The 15969-nt window shown below is 47.7% G+C and overlaps 3 protein-coding genes across 3 annotated transcripts; all 3 read right to left on the bottom strand.

Annotated features, from left to right (window-relative positions):
• Nucleotides 1-1477: 1477 nt before the first annotated feature.
• EV420DRAFT_1673514 (uncharacterized protein) lies at nt 1478-2725 on the bottom strand (the record flags this gene model as incomplete). Its single annotated transcript, XM_060479116.1, has 8 exons — nt 1478-1616; nt 1666-1713; nt 1763-1839; nt 1889-1980; nt 2387-2403; nt 2460-2525; nt 2579-2586; nt 2639-2725. The coding sequence occupies 8 exons, from the start codon at nt 2723-2725 to the stop codon at nt 1478-1480; spliced, it is 534 nt and encodes a 177-aa protein (XP_060322197.1).
• Nucleotides 2726-6183: 3458 nt separating this feature from the next.
• Nucleotides 6184-8518, bottom strand: EV420DRAFT_1770348 (uncharacterized protein; the record flags this gene model as incomplete). Its single annotated transcript, XM_060481070.1, has 4 exons — nt 6184-7446; nt 7508-7552; nt 7581-7675; nt 8218-8518. The coding sequence occupies 4 exons, from the start codon at nt 8516-8518 to the stop codon at nt 6184-6186; spliced, it is 1704 nt and encodes a 567-aa protein (XP_060322196.1).
• Nucleotides 8519-10564: 2046 nt separating this feature from the next.
• On the bottom strand, nt 10565-11442 carry EV420DRAFT_1281272 (acyl transferase/acyl hydrolase/lysophospholipase; the record flags this gene model as incomplete). The annotated part of the gene is made up of 3 exons (XM_060468255.1): nt 10565-10967; nt 11011-11247; nt 11303-11442. Coding segments are annotated over 3 exons (780 nt in total), but the record flags the coding sequence as incomplete, so codon positions are not given.
• Nucleotides 11443-15969: the final 4527 nt, after the last annotated feature.

The following is a 15969-nucleotide window of genomic DNA, read 5'->3' as shown; positions in this document are numbered from 1 at the left end:
TTCTCCTCGCAACTTATCCCAATGCATCCCTGACCACCCAGACTTGCTGCGCCCACGTTTGTGCTGAGATGACATATCATCTCCCTGCGACAGGGCATAGCGCGTAGGAAGGTGTGCGTGTGGAGGAAGGGTGGTGTTGGCAGGGGAGGAGTGTGCTCGAGTAGCTCCCTGAGTGCGACCATCTACAGTGCACCATCCCCATACTGAACATCTTCCTAGGCCATGTCTTCTTCACGTCGACCTGTTTTCGCACCAACACGACCATGATGTATCAAAATATGATGAGCATCAGCAGCGTGTAAGGGTTGTCTATGGAAGGAAGGAGGTGTCTGCATGCATGACAGGAGGGGGAGGATGATCGGTGTGCTCTGTGGCATCCAATCACACTCAGAAGCTGCATCTGATGCGCCGGTCGTGCAGTTGCATGCCTAGTATGTTTCGTTTTGCGTATCCCTTCGATATTCACTGACTCTTTCTTTTCAGTTCATCCTCGTCACAGCCGACTCGAGGCGGCCACCAGGAGTGAACCACCCTATGCCTTTGCTCACCCCCGTTTAACCCATTGTGCCTGATTAAATAGCCGCCAATTGAGGAGGACTTGGGGTTAGGTAATGGTGTGGGGTGTTTGACTCGATTTTGCGTTTGTGGGAGTTTTCGAGGTGAGCTAGCTTTGTTTGTGATTGAGGCCAGATGCTGACTTGCCTCTGTTCCAGCTCGTCATCTTCTCCTTCAAGGTAGATCCCTCGGGTTAGGGTTACTGAGAGCAGGTCGTCCTTCAGGACTCTTTTTTTTTTGGAGCAAATCGGACCCACAATGGCAAGCCTTGGTTTCCCGAATGGGAGACTGCACTTGGCCGGCGCACGAATGGGAGGATGCCCCCTCCCGTTCGTGTATTTTTTGAATATCTTCAGGTGGGGAAATTATGATTCTACGAAATTTGGCCGAGTTGGACTAAACAGTTTTAGGACCTGACCGTGGTAATTTTTTTTCTCTTCACCAACCTCACTTTCGATTCTGTGCCCGATCTAGTTACTTTATGTATCCTACCAGTATCAATATACAATCCATCTCTTTTCTTATCGCCCCAGTCCTCATCAAGAAATCATCCTTTTTCTCATCGTCCTCCCTATCATGCAGGGCCAGATGCAGAAGTAGTCTGCTTCGATCAGCACCAGCAGTGACGAAGTCTGCTACATTGAATTCATCGACTAAGCAAATCAAACACACGTTAACGGAACGCTCCAGCCACCCAATCATTCACAAAGTAGAATCCATAAACTTTGCATGGCTCGGGTTTAGCTAGAAGATGCCCCACAGATTCTTCCTAGGTCTGAGGCTAGATACCAATTGCGCACCACAGCAGGTAAGAATCTTGGTATCAGCTTCCGCCTCTTGACAATTAAATGCCTGAATTTCCAAATTATGAATAAGGTTCATGAACGTTCAAGAGTCACAAGCTCTAACTCACAGTAAAGATTTAGGGTACCTTCCGCTTGACAAGAAATTTGATCATGTCAGGCCACGTTCCGGCATTTTCCTTGGAGAGACCAGAGTTGAAAGCGACCGCAAGGTCAGAGTTTTCCAAAGCAGACTGAACACCAAGCTCATGGTACAATCTGGAAAGTTGAAGTCAGAATTACCCAGGCGAGATGCAGCCAAACGTACTTGTGATGATGCTCATGGATATGGGCGTGGGACTTGCTTCTGCAGTCTCTGCGGGAGAGTCAGACAACAGCGATGAGGTATGGTGAAGACACTGCACGAGCATGTGTCCATTACCATCACTTCGGACGACCACAGCTTCATCAGGTTCAGCAGTTGTGGACCGCAAAGGATGAGCTTGTAGCAATATCAACACGAGTCTGGTTGGCGACAAATGTAAGCTGACCTTGAGAGTCTTTACCTGAGGAAGTCCGTGAAGGATCTCCTCGAAGGCTTGACCAGTGAGGCCTGAGGACTTCTGCCACATGCACAGATGATCTTCAGGATTTTATAGAAGTCAAGATCAAACATTTGAAATTTCTTCGAAGGGTACTCACATGGATTGTCAACATCTCCTTCGTGGACCACACGTCACCCTCCATCCCGCCAACTTTCCTCAGGCAGTAAACTTCCCTTCATCGTCGAGGTCCTCCCTCCTTTCTGCAGGTCGGTCCCTCCATCTGCCCGAGCATGCACCCCTTCCTTCCTCTCTGCACACGTCATACCCCTCTCCACATGGCATCCCTCCCTTCCCCTCCGCATACGCTGCTGTCTCCTCCGTGCATTCCATCCCTTCCTATCTGCGCACTCCACTCCCGTCCTCTCTGCACATTCCATCCCACGCACACCTCCCTCCGTGTGTGCTTCTTCTATTCTCCTCCTTCCTGCAAGCAGCTGCACTAACGAGTCCCGAGAGCAAAACTGTAGGGTAAATGATCAGTCGACTTTGACTTGAAGTCATTCAATGGAACGCTTACCTCGACTCCATAGCCGCATTATTCCATGTGTGCTTGAGGGGCCGAACGCACGCTGCGTTGTGTTGGCTGAGGGAGAAAGGATTAGTTTGCAGTCAAGTTTCGTCCAATGGAAGGCGTACATCAATCTCTTGCGTTACACGTCAGTATCCCATTAACCTATTAGTAGAAAATCAACTCACCTGCTTACACACATACAGCTCACCCCAATCAAGTCTCGAAAGCTGGGCTGCACATTTACAGTCTCCCTCAAGCATCATCCAGTGCATGGATGAAAGTCTACGAAATCAGTTAGTAGCCGTTCTAGTCAAGAAAAAGGATTCTGCTTACACTCTCAATCAAATCCCACTGTTCTTCCCTCACACTAGCCGGTGATGTCGAGCCTGCTTTCCGTCACATCTACAGCCAGTGCTAGATCCTACACATGACGAATGGCACACAAATTAGTGCAAATAAGTACAGTGAAATCGAGCTTACATACCTGTTTATGAATAGCTTACAGATTCGCCATCTGAAGGCTTGACTTCAAAGTTAAGGGTTCTTCAAGTCTCGATAGACGGCGAGTCCTATTGCTAGCATCAACGCATCAGCTAGCATCGTCCCAACAACGAAGGTTTCCCTTACCTCGTATGCAGCCTAATTCACCTTTGAACCAGAAACACCCATCAATAAGCTAGCAAAGAGACACGTTAGATAGAGTCAAACGAACCAAGAAAAAAGGTAGCTTACCGGCCTGTAAGCATCGCATATGAATGGGGCCTTGTTGATCAACCTCCTGAATGCCACGTCAACATCTCATCGTGGTGCTGTGGTAAACCAAGCGTAGAACTGGGTTAACATGCCATGAAGCAAGCATGAGTATCCGTTAGTGCAGAAATATGTTCCCAAGCCACAGCCCGTCTTCGCTGAGTAGTCCTGCATGCACACCGCCTGCCAAACACCCAATTGGTGGGCATAACGGAAGACGTCGGTACTGGGGTATCTAAGTGACGCATGGGCTTGTGAAGTAGAAGAGGAATGACCTGAATATACCTAACTTTCTGGCTCAGTTTACGTGTTGTCTCCGTTTGAGCCTGGGAGTCGTCGCCATGATCATCGTTAACTAGGGAGAAAGAAGCATTAACCTATAAACCGATGCTGTAACCATTGGCGATGTACCTAGTATGTGGGTGCAGCATCGAAGCTATGTAACTAGTCAGAGATCAGGATGCTTGCTTGAGAAAAAACATTTGCTTACCTTTAGGATAGATGCTGGTGAGCAGCTGCGCAATCTCAGTAACTCGTTGAGGGGCCTAGAAGACGGAGCCTTCATAAGCTATTAAATGCTAGTAGGTCACAGCCAACATACCTTGGGGTGTGAACGCACCGAGTTCGTTGCCGTGCTTGCATTGATGGTTTATTCTATCCAGTCAGAAAGAAAACCTTAGCTTACAGTAAGATTTTTAATGCAGAAGACGTACCAAACCTACTGTTAAGCTTGCTGCTGGTATGGGAACCCTTGGAAGGGCTGATGACAAGGTCAGTTCTCACACCTTGGAGCAAACGAGTTTAAATTTACTGTATGTTCAGAGCAGAACTTAGTGAATAAAATGTCAGTAATGAAACGAGAACAGCCTTAGAACCGCATACCTATGCTCCATGCACTGTTACTCAGAATGCGCTGGTTGCCGGGCATGTATCGATGAGCTCGAGCTTGACGCGTCGATTCGAGAGCACGAGGATGGACCTACACACTGTCAAAAAGGGTGAAGACATGGAGATGAGAAAAAGAGCTCACCATCATCGACGATACGTCCAACAACGCCGTTGTGGTGGAAGTCCAAGTGAAGAATCATCGGATCAACAAACGAAGCCAAAAGGAAATGATGGTGGTCACGAGACCAAGCTCATCGAACTCGAAGAAATCAACGAGGAGGCATACAATGGCGGGAGACCCCCCGAGGACGTGCTCGACGATGAGAACATAATGGTGTGGGATGCTTGAGAAAAGGGAGGAAGAGGAGAGAAGCTGGAGAGGGAGGAAAGTGGGGATGAATGGGATGATAAGAAAGTGAGAACATACCCCGTATTTAAAGCTTTCACAGAGGCCTGAAGCACAGGGAGAACATGGGAAACCATGCCGATTGATGGAATATCGGGAATCCCCAATGCCCAAAAATTGGAAGATCCAAAGTTTAGATTGCGAAGGTAATATGAGTTACCCGTGTCGTTATGAGGGTAGTGCTCCCAATATTGCAGACGAGATGATGTCTAACCGTGTTTGAAGGAAGTGAGTCCATTCCTGCCGTCCGCCCCAAGTAGAATCGACCTGATAGAAAGATGAATATTAGACACTGAACACACAAAGACAAAGTACGCACTATTGAGGATTCCGACTTTCGAGTTGGTTGGGTGGCAGGCACAGGGTAGGTTCCTGATCACACGGTGACCCAGATCATGCAGTAGGGTCATCCTGAAACCAAACGAATATGAGAGCTTTGAAATACGGAAATTGGGGACTCGTGATGGAATGCTTCAGTTCTCATCTTTGACCAGTTAAGCTGTGAGGAAAATGTCTGAGCCTCATTGTCGTAGTTGTATCAATATAAACAGCACATGATGCTATATTTTAGGGGCTTGTAAGCTCAGATAATGACACACAAACATTAGAGAACGCACCAACTTTATACAGCGGCATAGAATCTCGATCTCAATCAGAACTACTTCCCTCCCTGAACGTCTGGAACACTATATTCAAGTACCTTAGACTGTAGCCGGCACAATGATTCATTCTAAATCGAATTCTAAGCCCTGGCGCATAGAACAAGTGAAAACTTACGCATTGACAGTGGAGCTCCTGTTTGAGTTCAGGGTTGGCACACGATGTCATGATCTGACGCGTCGTGCAGGGTCATATATAGCACTCAGAATCGTCAATAATCAATGCAAGTCGTTTCCCATCCCATGAAAGCGGCAAAAATCATGTAATCACGCGATGTTGATTGAGCAGAGTCTGAAGATAGCAGAATTACAAAACACAAGCAAAGTGAGGAGTAGATATGTGAAGAGTAGCTGAGGAACAACAAAATTGAAGAATGGGACAAAGTGGTAAGAGAGAAAACTGTGTCCGAGATTGCTCTGTGGGAGTCAACGGAAACGGCAGTTTCCTCTTTTGCTCATGCCATCATCAACGTTGAGGGTTCGAATCCTCTATGCTTAGTATTCACAGTGTTTGAGCGCTATGGATTATTGAACAACCACGAACTTGTATTGGTGTAGTATCAGACTGGTATCTAATTCCTCGGTAGAGATGGGGGTGCCTTGGCGACCGAGGTTCGGGCTCAGATTGTGAATTCATATTGACGTAGGCTCTTGGCCCTTCCTCTCTCACTCAATCTAACCAGGTTTTGTGCAGCAGAAACTGTGTACTATCAGGAACCCACTCGTCGATTCCAATAATTTTTATGTTGATTACTTATCTGGCGCCTGCGGACCTTCGACAACACTCAGGAGATCTGATACGAATCCCTGGCTGGGTTCATAGATAGAATGGTAGCGGATATTCGAGCTCTCAATGGTGACACTTTGAAGATGCTTGTCGAGGAATGGAATATTCCCGATGAAGAACATTGGCTAGTTTAGGGCTCGCGTCAGTAAACTACATAGGTACTTTCTCTTGAATACACGGAATATATGACCTTTTTTGTATAGTCAGTTTCCTTCCCATACTCTTTGGACATAATTACCATCACTTTCCCCGCTCCCTCTGATGCTGGTCCCACCGAATCGGCTGACACACATCCCGAAGGATCGAATCAACCTCTTTCCAACCTGACCCACCCTCAACCCACACTAAGGATGGAAAGATTCTATCCAGGAACCTTGCGATGAGAGCCGGCTTTTTTGCTATCGTATTCATTGACTTCAATATCTGCAGCTGATGTGAAAGCACCTCCTCTACCACCGGTATGTCAGGAAACCCGATAGGCATGGCTAGCAACACAAGTCTTGGACAACACTTGGCTAAACTGGGGAGCATAGCATATGAAGGAGGGTCTCCAGGCAACTGGGGCATTGAAATCGATTCAATGTCAGGCCATGACGGTGCGAGATGAGTTTTGATAGTCTCATCGTCCAATACCAGTTCGCCCACAAAATGGATGGATCTCAAGAGATGCAGCTCGTATAAGGGCTCAAACACCACTCTTGAAGAGGCCCAGAGTGTTCTATCGAACTGTGCTGACTGGTAGGTTATGGAGAGATTGCGAAGGGGGAAGCGCACTACCAGTTCACGGTAAAAGTCCATCATGAACTCTGAGCTGGTGCAGAATGCCTCGCTGGAGGTATCGACAAAGGTGAGCGTCTCCAGTGTACCTTGATGGAAAAGCCGGAGAATACGTGACATCTCCGATACCTTGGCAGTGATATGGAGAGATTTGAGAGAAGGGAAGCCATCCTGGACTTGACGGCTGCCGCTAGGTATGTTCGATGTAGTTTTCACGTGAAGGTGCTCAAGGTTGTCAAATGTAGAGAGGGCGATGAGGAAATCGTAGTCTACCAAGTGGGATTTGATAGTTAAAGAACGAAGATCTCTGAGACCCACGAAATTGGTGATGGAGCATAGATTGGTGAAGAGAATGGCTTGATATTGGCCATTGTCGAACTCTGGACAATAAATGTGGAGTGTTTGCAAGGCAGGTACTCGCCATTTGATGGCCCGCATACACGTTGACGACGTGGTGATGTCCGTCGAACCACGGAACGTCAACTGTATCTTGTTCAGTGGTTTTGCAGGGAGGAAGAGAAGAATGGAAGGAGAAGCCGCAAAAGATGCGTCACTTTTCAGATATTGCAATTTGGGAAATATGGGAGTTTGATACTCAGCTAGGCGGAGAAATACAGTCGAAGAGAAGCGGGCGCAACTAGTGGGATCAAATGCGATGCATCGAATACGACTTGCATACTGCCGGAAACAGACCCATGTCTTGTCAGGGATATCTTCTGGCAGTACCTACACACAATGTAGAAAATAAAATAAGAATCAGATTGGGAAGCCTAGACCAATTACAGACCTGCAGATTCCCTGAAGATGTAGGGGGGAAAATGCGTAGGATTGGCTGAAACCCATAAGCTTGGATATCTTACGAATGATGGGACAAATAGAATGCTGATGGGGTAGGAGGGGGTGCCACCGTTCCCACATGGCGAGGAATGCAGATATTTAGGAGCGTCTGATTTACCTGCTTGTATGTAAGCATGAAAAGGGCTTCAATTGTGCCCAGAATATAAGATATGGCACTTGAATCCAGTCTGCCGTCAAAGGTTTTTGAAAGCAAAGATTCAGGAATACTTAGTTTCCGCTTGAATACAGGTGCTCGTGATCGATTCCTTGTTTCTTTTCGATTTTACGGCTTCTCGAAATCTTTGGTATCGGACAGAATTCCAGTGAGTTTTATTCTTCTTTCGAAAAATTAACTATGGGTACCATAGTCAGGACGCCTTAAAATTTTGGCATCTGAAAACTCTGTCTCTGGTGCATCGGCAGATATATCAATATGCGGAAAAGCAACGATGAAACCATAGTGACGTCGACGGTATATAGGAGTAAACAGAAAGGCGACATACATGTTTATCGCTACAGAGCTATAATGGCATGAAGCAAGGCAATCCGTCACAACCCAACACAATCGCCAAGGTCCTTCGAGCTTTATGGTACCCTTCTATTTGCTGGGTAGCCCTTGTATCAGTCCGTGTGTAAAATTATGAAGTACGAAAAACCTACCATAGATTATCATAAGGTCCAGACCCTCTCCCCGCATCTTCTTAATCCTCACCGCGTCGTCATCAGCAATCTGCCAATCTACGGAAGGCGCAGAGATATAGCAGGATCGCATTGTGGATCCCCACCGTCTCTCTATTGCGTCGACCAATACGGTGTTTGCTTCCAGAGAAGGAGTAAAGTTGCTGATGGTGAACGACACCTTTTGTAGGGACGACAAAAAGTCCTTGGCTTGAAAGAAACCCTTCACGAACCCTTCCTCCATCTCTAGTGCTTCAACGGTGAGTTCTGTCAACTTGGGCATTGCTCTCAACACGTTCATGAGACCATGCAACGATGTGTCACAAACAATCTTGAACTTTCATAACATGCTCTTCAACCGGGAAAGAAGACTGCAGATGATATCTGCGCATCCCTACTCATTGGTAGCACCAATGAGATCGAGGTCACTAAGGGTGGGTAGGATAAGATGCTGAAGGATTGTTATATCGGATACCTGCAGCCTGCAGAGGGAGGGTTGGGATATGGGTTCAAGTGGGACTGTCCAGCTCTGCTGAACTTGTGTGCCAAGAGCCTCCAGTACTTGAAGGCATGGTGAAAGACGGAGAAGATGGATTACTTCAGGGAGGGTACCGTGGATGAGGAGAGCAAGGTGCGTGAGCTGGTGCCATGGAAGGCCTGCAGTCATCGCAGACCCGCCGTTGTTGATCAAGGTGAGGTTCGTCAGACGCGGGGAAGCATTAAGAGCCTCATAAGCATGGTCATGCATGGTGCTGGTCATGCTAAGAGTAAGCTTCTCGAGGGAAGGGAGGCCACCATTTGGCACTGCATCAAGAGGCGCAAAAGAGTCTGCCATCCTGAGACGGATGTCCTTCCAGCAATGAGAATGCAAAGAAAGATGTCTCCAAATATCTGCCAATGCGTCCTTGAGCTGGCTGATAGGCATATCAGCATAAACGGATATGTTGCACTGGCCTGAGAGTCAGAGAGCAGTGCCGAGCAGGGAGACGAGCATGGCCGGATCACTAAAGAGGCGAGGATTACCATGAGGGAAAAGAGTAAAGCCGGACCATAGCTCTGGAGTGGAAAGGACAATCTATCTCCACCTGCAGCAGACCTTTCCCAGTACCCACAGCCCTCGTTTAAGCCAGAATAGGGAAAAATTCCCTCCAATGCTATGGAGGAAGATCTGGATCAGTATTTCAGTGAGGAGGCGCCGTATCGGAGCAAGGATACGAGTGTAGATACTCTTGGTTTTGACGAGCTCTTTCTGAAGGGTCAAGGCCTTATCAAGCGCTGTGTGGTAACGAGCGACAGTTTTGCGAAAATCATCCTGCAGACAACAAATGTTGTTGCAGCACTCTGATAGCCACTCATCTGTTTGTGTTAGCAGAGAGGCAATTCTGGTCACATCGTCGTCTGATGGACATTGGTTGGAGTTGATGAGGTCGGCCAAGGTATTTTCCTGGCGGGATGTCTATGAGTGATACAAACGCAAGGAGTAGTACGCACCATAATCGCTTGAACATCCATATGCCTAACATGTCCGTCCACATACATGTGATGCCTTAACTCTCCCTGCTTCCGACCCATGGACCTGAGACCACCGTAAGCTTGGCCAACTGTGAAAGCAGGTTGTGTGAACACCGTGTGATCATTGTTTGGTGGACAAAAGTATGACCTACCACCGTTAACCTATAAGTAGTAGTGAGAGCTGGTGAGCAACAGATAGGTGTATCAGGCAAATGCAAAGTGCGAAGTGAGAGAAAGTGAATGAAGTGAGCATGCTAAATCAGGCAGGAGAATAAGTGAAAAAGTTCAAATAAGTGACTGAAAGTTAGCGCAAAAAGTCGCTCTCGCTTGAGTATGTCGCGGGATGCATCAATCCTCTATCATGCATCATGCATCATGCATCAGCTCACTGGGGCTTATCGATTTATCAAACGAGATTATGTGTAGTCATAGTGGCCAGGAAGAGACCTTTTGTTTGGCGTAGTAAACAACACGACTCTCCCTCTTACTGCGATGTCGCTTTGCTTAGGTTACCACCAGGGTCAGACAGCAAATACGAAGAAGAATATGCTACCCTACTTGGACATGTTGAGCTGTCTCTCGTTACTACCAGATGGTCAGTACTTCATCTGTCGTAGAACTGTCATTTACTAGTATGTTCTAGGGCCTGGATACCCCGACGCCATTTCTGCAGCTAGCTGGAGCAGTGCTCAAAGATCAAATACCTCATTTCCAGTGGCATATGGTCGACTAACTACCGGTAGGTCGGTCAATGTCTACCACAATCCGATCTTGAGTTTTCGGATTCAATTTCTACATTCCTGTATGCTTCAAATGACTACAAAGAAACCAACGTCTTCCCTTGTCCGACTCCAACGCGACAGAGGCAGGCTACGACCCTATCAATCTGCATCGAAGCCTCCGGCCCTCTCAAGTACGTGGCCTGTCCCAATGCTGAGGAACACACCGATACATTGGTTACTGCCGAATAGCTCCTTGGCTTGTCGCGGACCTCTTTGGTGGGATTATTAAACCCCAGGCCTGCGTCAACGTAATCGGGCCTGAACCCTCCTGGTCCGACAATTTTGATGGCTTTGAAGAAGGTTGGTGCTGCTGTGGTGGCACGCACGGCTTCCCGTATTCTGCAGTCAGGACCTTGGTTGGGGAGTCCTTGGTATGTGCGGAAACGCTGGGGAGACCGAAGGTTGATTCCGGTCATGGAGCATATGAAACTGTTGAAGCTAATGAGGGCGACATTTTGTGAGAGGAAACAGTTGGGCATACATGTTTCCTTTCAAATTTCTCCCCGTGTTGGGATCCAACAGCTTCTGATCATCGCTGTACCCAGCCCAGCAGACGACATTCTTGACCTCCTTCTCCAATGTAGTTGCTTTGAACTTTCCGTCGCTGTAGAAAGGTTTCCTGTTCTCGGTGCTGAACACCGCGCTGGAGATTCTGTTGTAACTTTGGAGGGCGTCTTCAGTGGACATTTTTAGCCTTCCTAGCATGATTGCGATTAGTCTAGAGAATGGTGCCAATTAATTATCATTACCGTGACTTGATTATCTGTGCTTACCCTCTGGTGCTGGTTCCGCCGATGAGATCAAAGTATTCGCAAGGCTTGGGAGTTTGAGGGAGGTTTTGGTGGATCTGGATGCACCTCATAATCTCGTCGAGGATGAAGAGTTCGGATACGCCACGGATGCCACCGCCATCTAGTGCAAAGGTCAATGGAGTAGCTGAGAAATGGCAGCGTGGAGGAGTGCTCACTGAGAGAGAGCAACTTCACAGGCTGATCTGGTGCAGAGGGCCTTGTGTTAGCCACATGGAAGAACAGAAGAACTTGGGTTGTATACAGCACAAATGCTAGTTTGATGCTTCATGTGAATCTACTTCCGGATCTTTCGCGTACTGATGACTTGTCTCCTCCCATGGCAGACCTGGCCAGAGTCGAGGCGCTTTGGGGTTGAGAGCAACGAAACAGCGAGTGCCACTCTTCTGTTTGTACTATCAGACATTGGTTGCAGTTGGCGAGATATTTTCCTTGGGATGCAGGGAGTAGTACGAGTCTGACAGTAGTGGCCAGGAAGAGGCCCATTGTTTGGCGCAGTAAACAATGCGCCCTCTCTTTCTCTCTTTCTTACCATGGTATTGCTTTGCCCAGGCTACCACCAAATCAACCTGACAACGAATACTACAAGGAGATGAGATATTCTAGGTTATCCTCACTTGGATCCATCATCCTGGGCTGTAATAGCTGTCAGTATTCCTCTGCTCGTATCAGTAGAACTGCCATTCACTCCGTCCTAGGGCTTGCATGTCCCAATGCCATTTCTGCAGCTACATCGATAGGTGAGTTCTCACTTTTACCATGCTCAAGATTCATCTAAATCTGATTATTAGCTAGGACACGTTCTATATACGTCCTCATGATGTAGCTCAACTTAGTATGCTTGTGTGCCTTTACATATCATTGAATGCCCAACAAAACCTGGATGTGTTCCCCCACCTTTCAGGCTCCCTGCATTCCGTTTTTGAGGCGTTCCTGTCTACCGTCATGCAACTCGGCCGCCGCCTCCCAGATCGTCCCCGGAAACTTCTTCCTCCTTTGTCCATTAAGTAGGCATCTGCAGAACGTGCCAAAACCGTATTTTTGACTGGGAAGGGAAGAACATCATCGTTAGTGCAGAATCTTCCTTGTTGTCATGCTTGGCTCCAAGAGATGTACAGGAGTGTTCACTGGAACGCATAGCGCTCACATTCTGGGGTATATCGAGGATTGTGAGGCACTCAAGGCTAAAGAATATATATGTTGTGGTGGTCAATGATCAGTTCGTGGCTCTTTCCCCTCCATATATGCACCAGAATTGACCTTTTGTTGACGCACAGGGCTGGGAAGGAGAAGCTCACTCCGAATGGCACCTGTGTGTATTTGTTCGACTATAGATGGGGTGTAAACACGTAGCTATACATTTTTTGGCTAGCGATCAAGGCATGCTCACTAGTTCAACAGGCCTCGAGTCGTCTTCATCGTCGATGCGACAGACTTAGCGCGCTTCGATCCAAGGTATGTCTGGCCACTTGTATCCAGCTTCTGTGCTCATGAAGATGGCGTAGCACTACGTCAACGACAACTAGGTTCTGCCTCTTGCCGTCGAGGAGATTCCAAGCGAGGTCACTGTGACGAGCGCCCTGGGCTTCATGTTCTGAAGCCGTGGGAGGAAAAAGTCTCGTGTACATCTTGAAGAGGTGCAACTGCTGTAATACCATTAGATTGAAGAATCCTATTTCAACTCCGAATATTTGAAGTAGGCCTAACCTGAGCAGCAACGCGTGTCCGTAAGCTTCACCGAAGACCGCAAAACTCGATGATCGTCCTGACTCCTCACGGCCGCAAGTCAGCTTCGGCCCTCTGTTGTAGAACTGCTGGACAACGCTGATATATGACGAGGCCTTTGCTTCCTAGAGCAGGACTCGAATTGGTCCACACATTCTTCGCATTCCAGCAACAACCGTGACCCTCTATCACATACACTCTGTCCACTAGAGATTACCACCATCGAAATAAGATCCGCTTCAAACAGTAGCGATGGACTGCCGAGTGACGGAGTTGAGGGTGGATGAGATGGGGACGACGCGTTAGATCAGGATGTGAGCATCCTTGGTACAGGATGGGGTTGTAGCAGGGAAACGAGAGGTGATGCCAGAAGAGCAAACTACCTTTCACTCCTGCCGGTGGTCTTCCCTCGCGCGGTTTGATGGATATCTACGTCGGAAAGTACAACTTGCTAACGACCAAAATGTAGACGTGTGCTTGCTCGGTGCACGTCTATGTCTTGTGTCAGAAGGGAGCCTAGACTCTGAGTTCCGGTATGAGGTCAGGGTACGGGATATGGGCGAGGAAGAACGATATCGTGTGAGGAAAGGGGTTTCGTGACTTTATCTTGGCATGAATGGAGCTACGTTCTCTATGTCTGGAACCTGGATACATAGGTGAGCTAGTAGCGGATAACGTTGAAGAGGCTGGCTGTGGGCACCTGTGGAATAGTGAGCGGGCTAAAAGGCAAACCTCAAAAACTCACACACACACTCACACAACTACACAAACTACAATCACCCTCGTAAGTTCTAGGGGGAGCGATTATTCCTAATGCGATCCAACTATACTTCAATATCTCAAAGAGTTTCTCTTATTCTCAGCGCTCTTAGTGAAGCTAAGCTTTCTCTAATGAATTCCTAAGTCTAGGAACTTTTTACAGGAAGGTCGTTCACTGGCACGACGCAACCTTCAAGGCAGATTTGAGTTATAATACACAAGGGACACTGATCCCAACAGAATCAGAGGCAATACACGCCGAAACTTTAGTGAGCTCGCTAAAAGAACACCACAGGCAAGCACTGACTTAGCCCGCTCGCTACACAACTGTATGTAGGGGTTCTCCAACTAACTCCTGCAGGTTATCTCGACTCAAGAACACTTCAGAAGTGCTCGGAAAACAGATTCAGAAACAGAACTTCGAACAGAACTGACACGGAACAGACTGAAACAGAACAGAACAGAACAGAACAGATCTCAGATTTCCACTTCAACACATTCTCCGAACAGACTTATCACACTTAACAGAACAGAAACAGCGTCACTGATTCGTATTCACTCTGACTAAGTTCTCAAAAGTCTTATCAAAAGGGTATCTCGTATTTCTCTGAGTGAGCTCGCTGATTCTACGCACAGCTCGAAGTCACAAACTGATCCTTTGTTACAGTACCACCTTCAACACGTGCACGGGAACTCGGGGGCTTGAAACTTGGCCTCTACCTACTGTAACCAGCCTACTTATACTACAGGGGAATTAGAATTATAAACGTTGTGCAGTACCCAGACTCCTACATGCGTAGCACGTTGCCACCGCCGCCTTACTGAGCATCCGAGTCGGACTTCCCAGTTTTAGTCTCATTTCTATAGTGAGCTCACTAAACGCGTGCCAAGAGGTGCTCTCCCGACACCTGCGGGCTCGTTCTCTAGCGACCGACAGGTCTAGGCGCACGGAACTATCAGTTCTGGCGTATGTCGTTCAGGACTTCTTTCTTGGATTCACAGAGGCTTCTCGTAGACACAGCAACAAGTGAGTCTTCGAACAATGGGACTCAGAACAATGGAACGCGGGCTCGCGGACTTCGGCCGAAGCCCATTGCCCAAGCTTGTGCTGGTGATATCTGTCCGCTCACTTAAGGATTTCCCCGGATTTTCAGGTACGGCGCATCACAGTTAGCGAGCACGCTAAGTGTTCTCAGTGCCAGTGCAATCTTCAAGGTTTTATCTAGCTCCCGCGAGTGTGCTTGTAAGTTAGAGCCTAAGGCATTGGGTATAGGGTTTGGCCTTCTCATCACGCATGCCCGTCAGGTACAGTGCTGTGACTAAGTCCTGTTTAGAATCCCGTTGCTTCTTATGCCATAAGTTACATTCCGTATCATTGCACCACGTAGCATCAGTGTCGATGTGTAGTTTTAGTCCGCTCGCTCACTATTTCTCAGTATGCGTGTAAAACACTCTAGATTGCAAAATTACATGCGTAAATAGGCTGCAGTCGCAACAATGTCGACTGAGATAAACCGTCAGGCTTGACAGCAATATCGAAGTAGTAGCCACATACTGCTCCAGAACTCCTCCCATGAACTATCTCCTCAGCCTTTTCATCAAGATTTGCGCTTCGAAGGCCAAGTGGGACCCCTCCTTCGACGATTCAGCCTCAGCTTTGAAGTCTTGATGCACAACATGTTCGTTGCAAGCCATCGCGCTTTTGAATGGAGGCAATGTGTTTATTCCATACAGATAATGAAGGTCTTCTGGGGAAGAGGACTCAGGTGACTTGTAGGCAGACCTTCAAGCTGGTTCAAGTTGAGAGTCCATGATAGAACACATATTGGACTTACCTTCGATGGGCACTGCTTTGCCGTTCCTGGATAATCGTTTGGATGACAGCGACGTGGTGTAGGTGTGGTTTGCCAGTGATCCGGCTTGTGTAGATTTCAGCGCAAAGGTTGCATGTCTCAGATTCTGTCCTGCTCTTCGGGTCACACCTCTTTGAAGCGAATACATTGCCGGTATGCTCATCATGTAGGATACCGTGCTCTTACTGTGACCAGTGGAAGTTCTGTTGGTGTACTAAGATAGCGTAGCTGTAAGAGGATGAGTACACACGCACCTGTTCTGTCCGAGAATATCTACCAAGCCAAGCTTCATAG

Source organism: Desarmillaria tabescens (genome assembly GCF_030435595.1).
Source record: "Desarmillaria tabescens strain CCBAS 213 chromosome Unknown EV420scaffold_130, whole genome shotgun sequence".
Classification (NCBI taxonomy): Eukaryota; Fungi; Basidiomycota; class Agaricomycetes; order Agaricales; family Physalacriaceae; genus Desarmillaria; species Desarmillaria tabescens.
The sequence above is the reverse complement of the archived record's forward strand: the minus strand, read 5'-3'. Positions and strand labels throughout refer to the sequence as shown.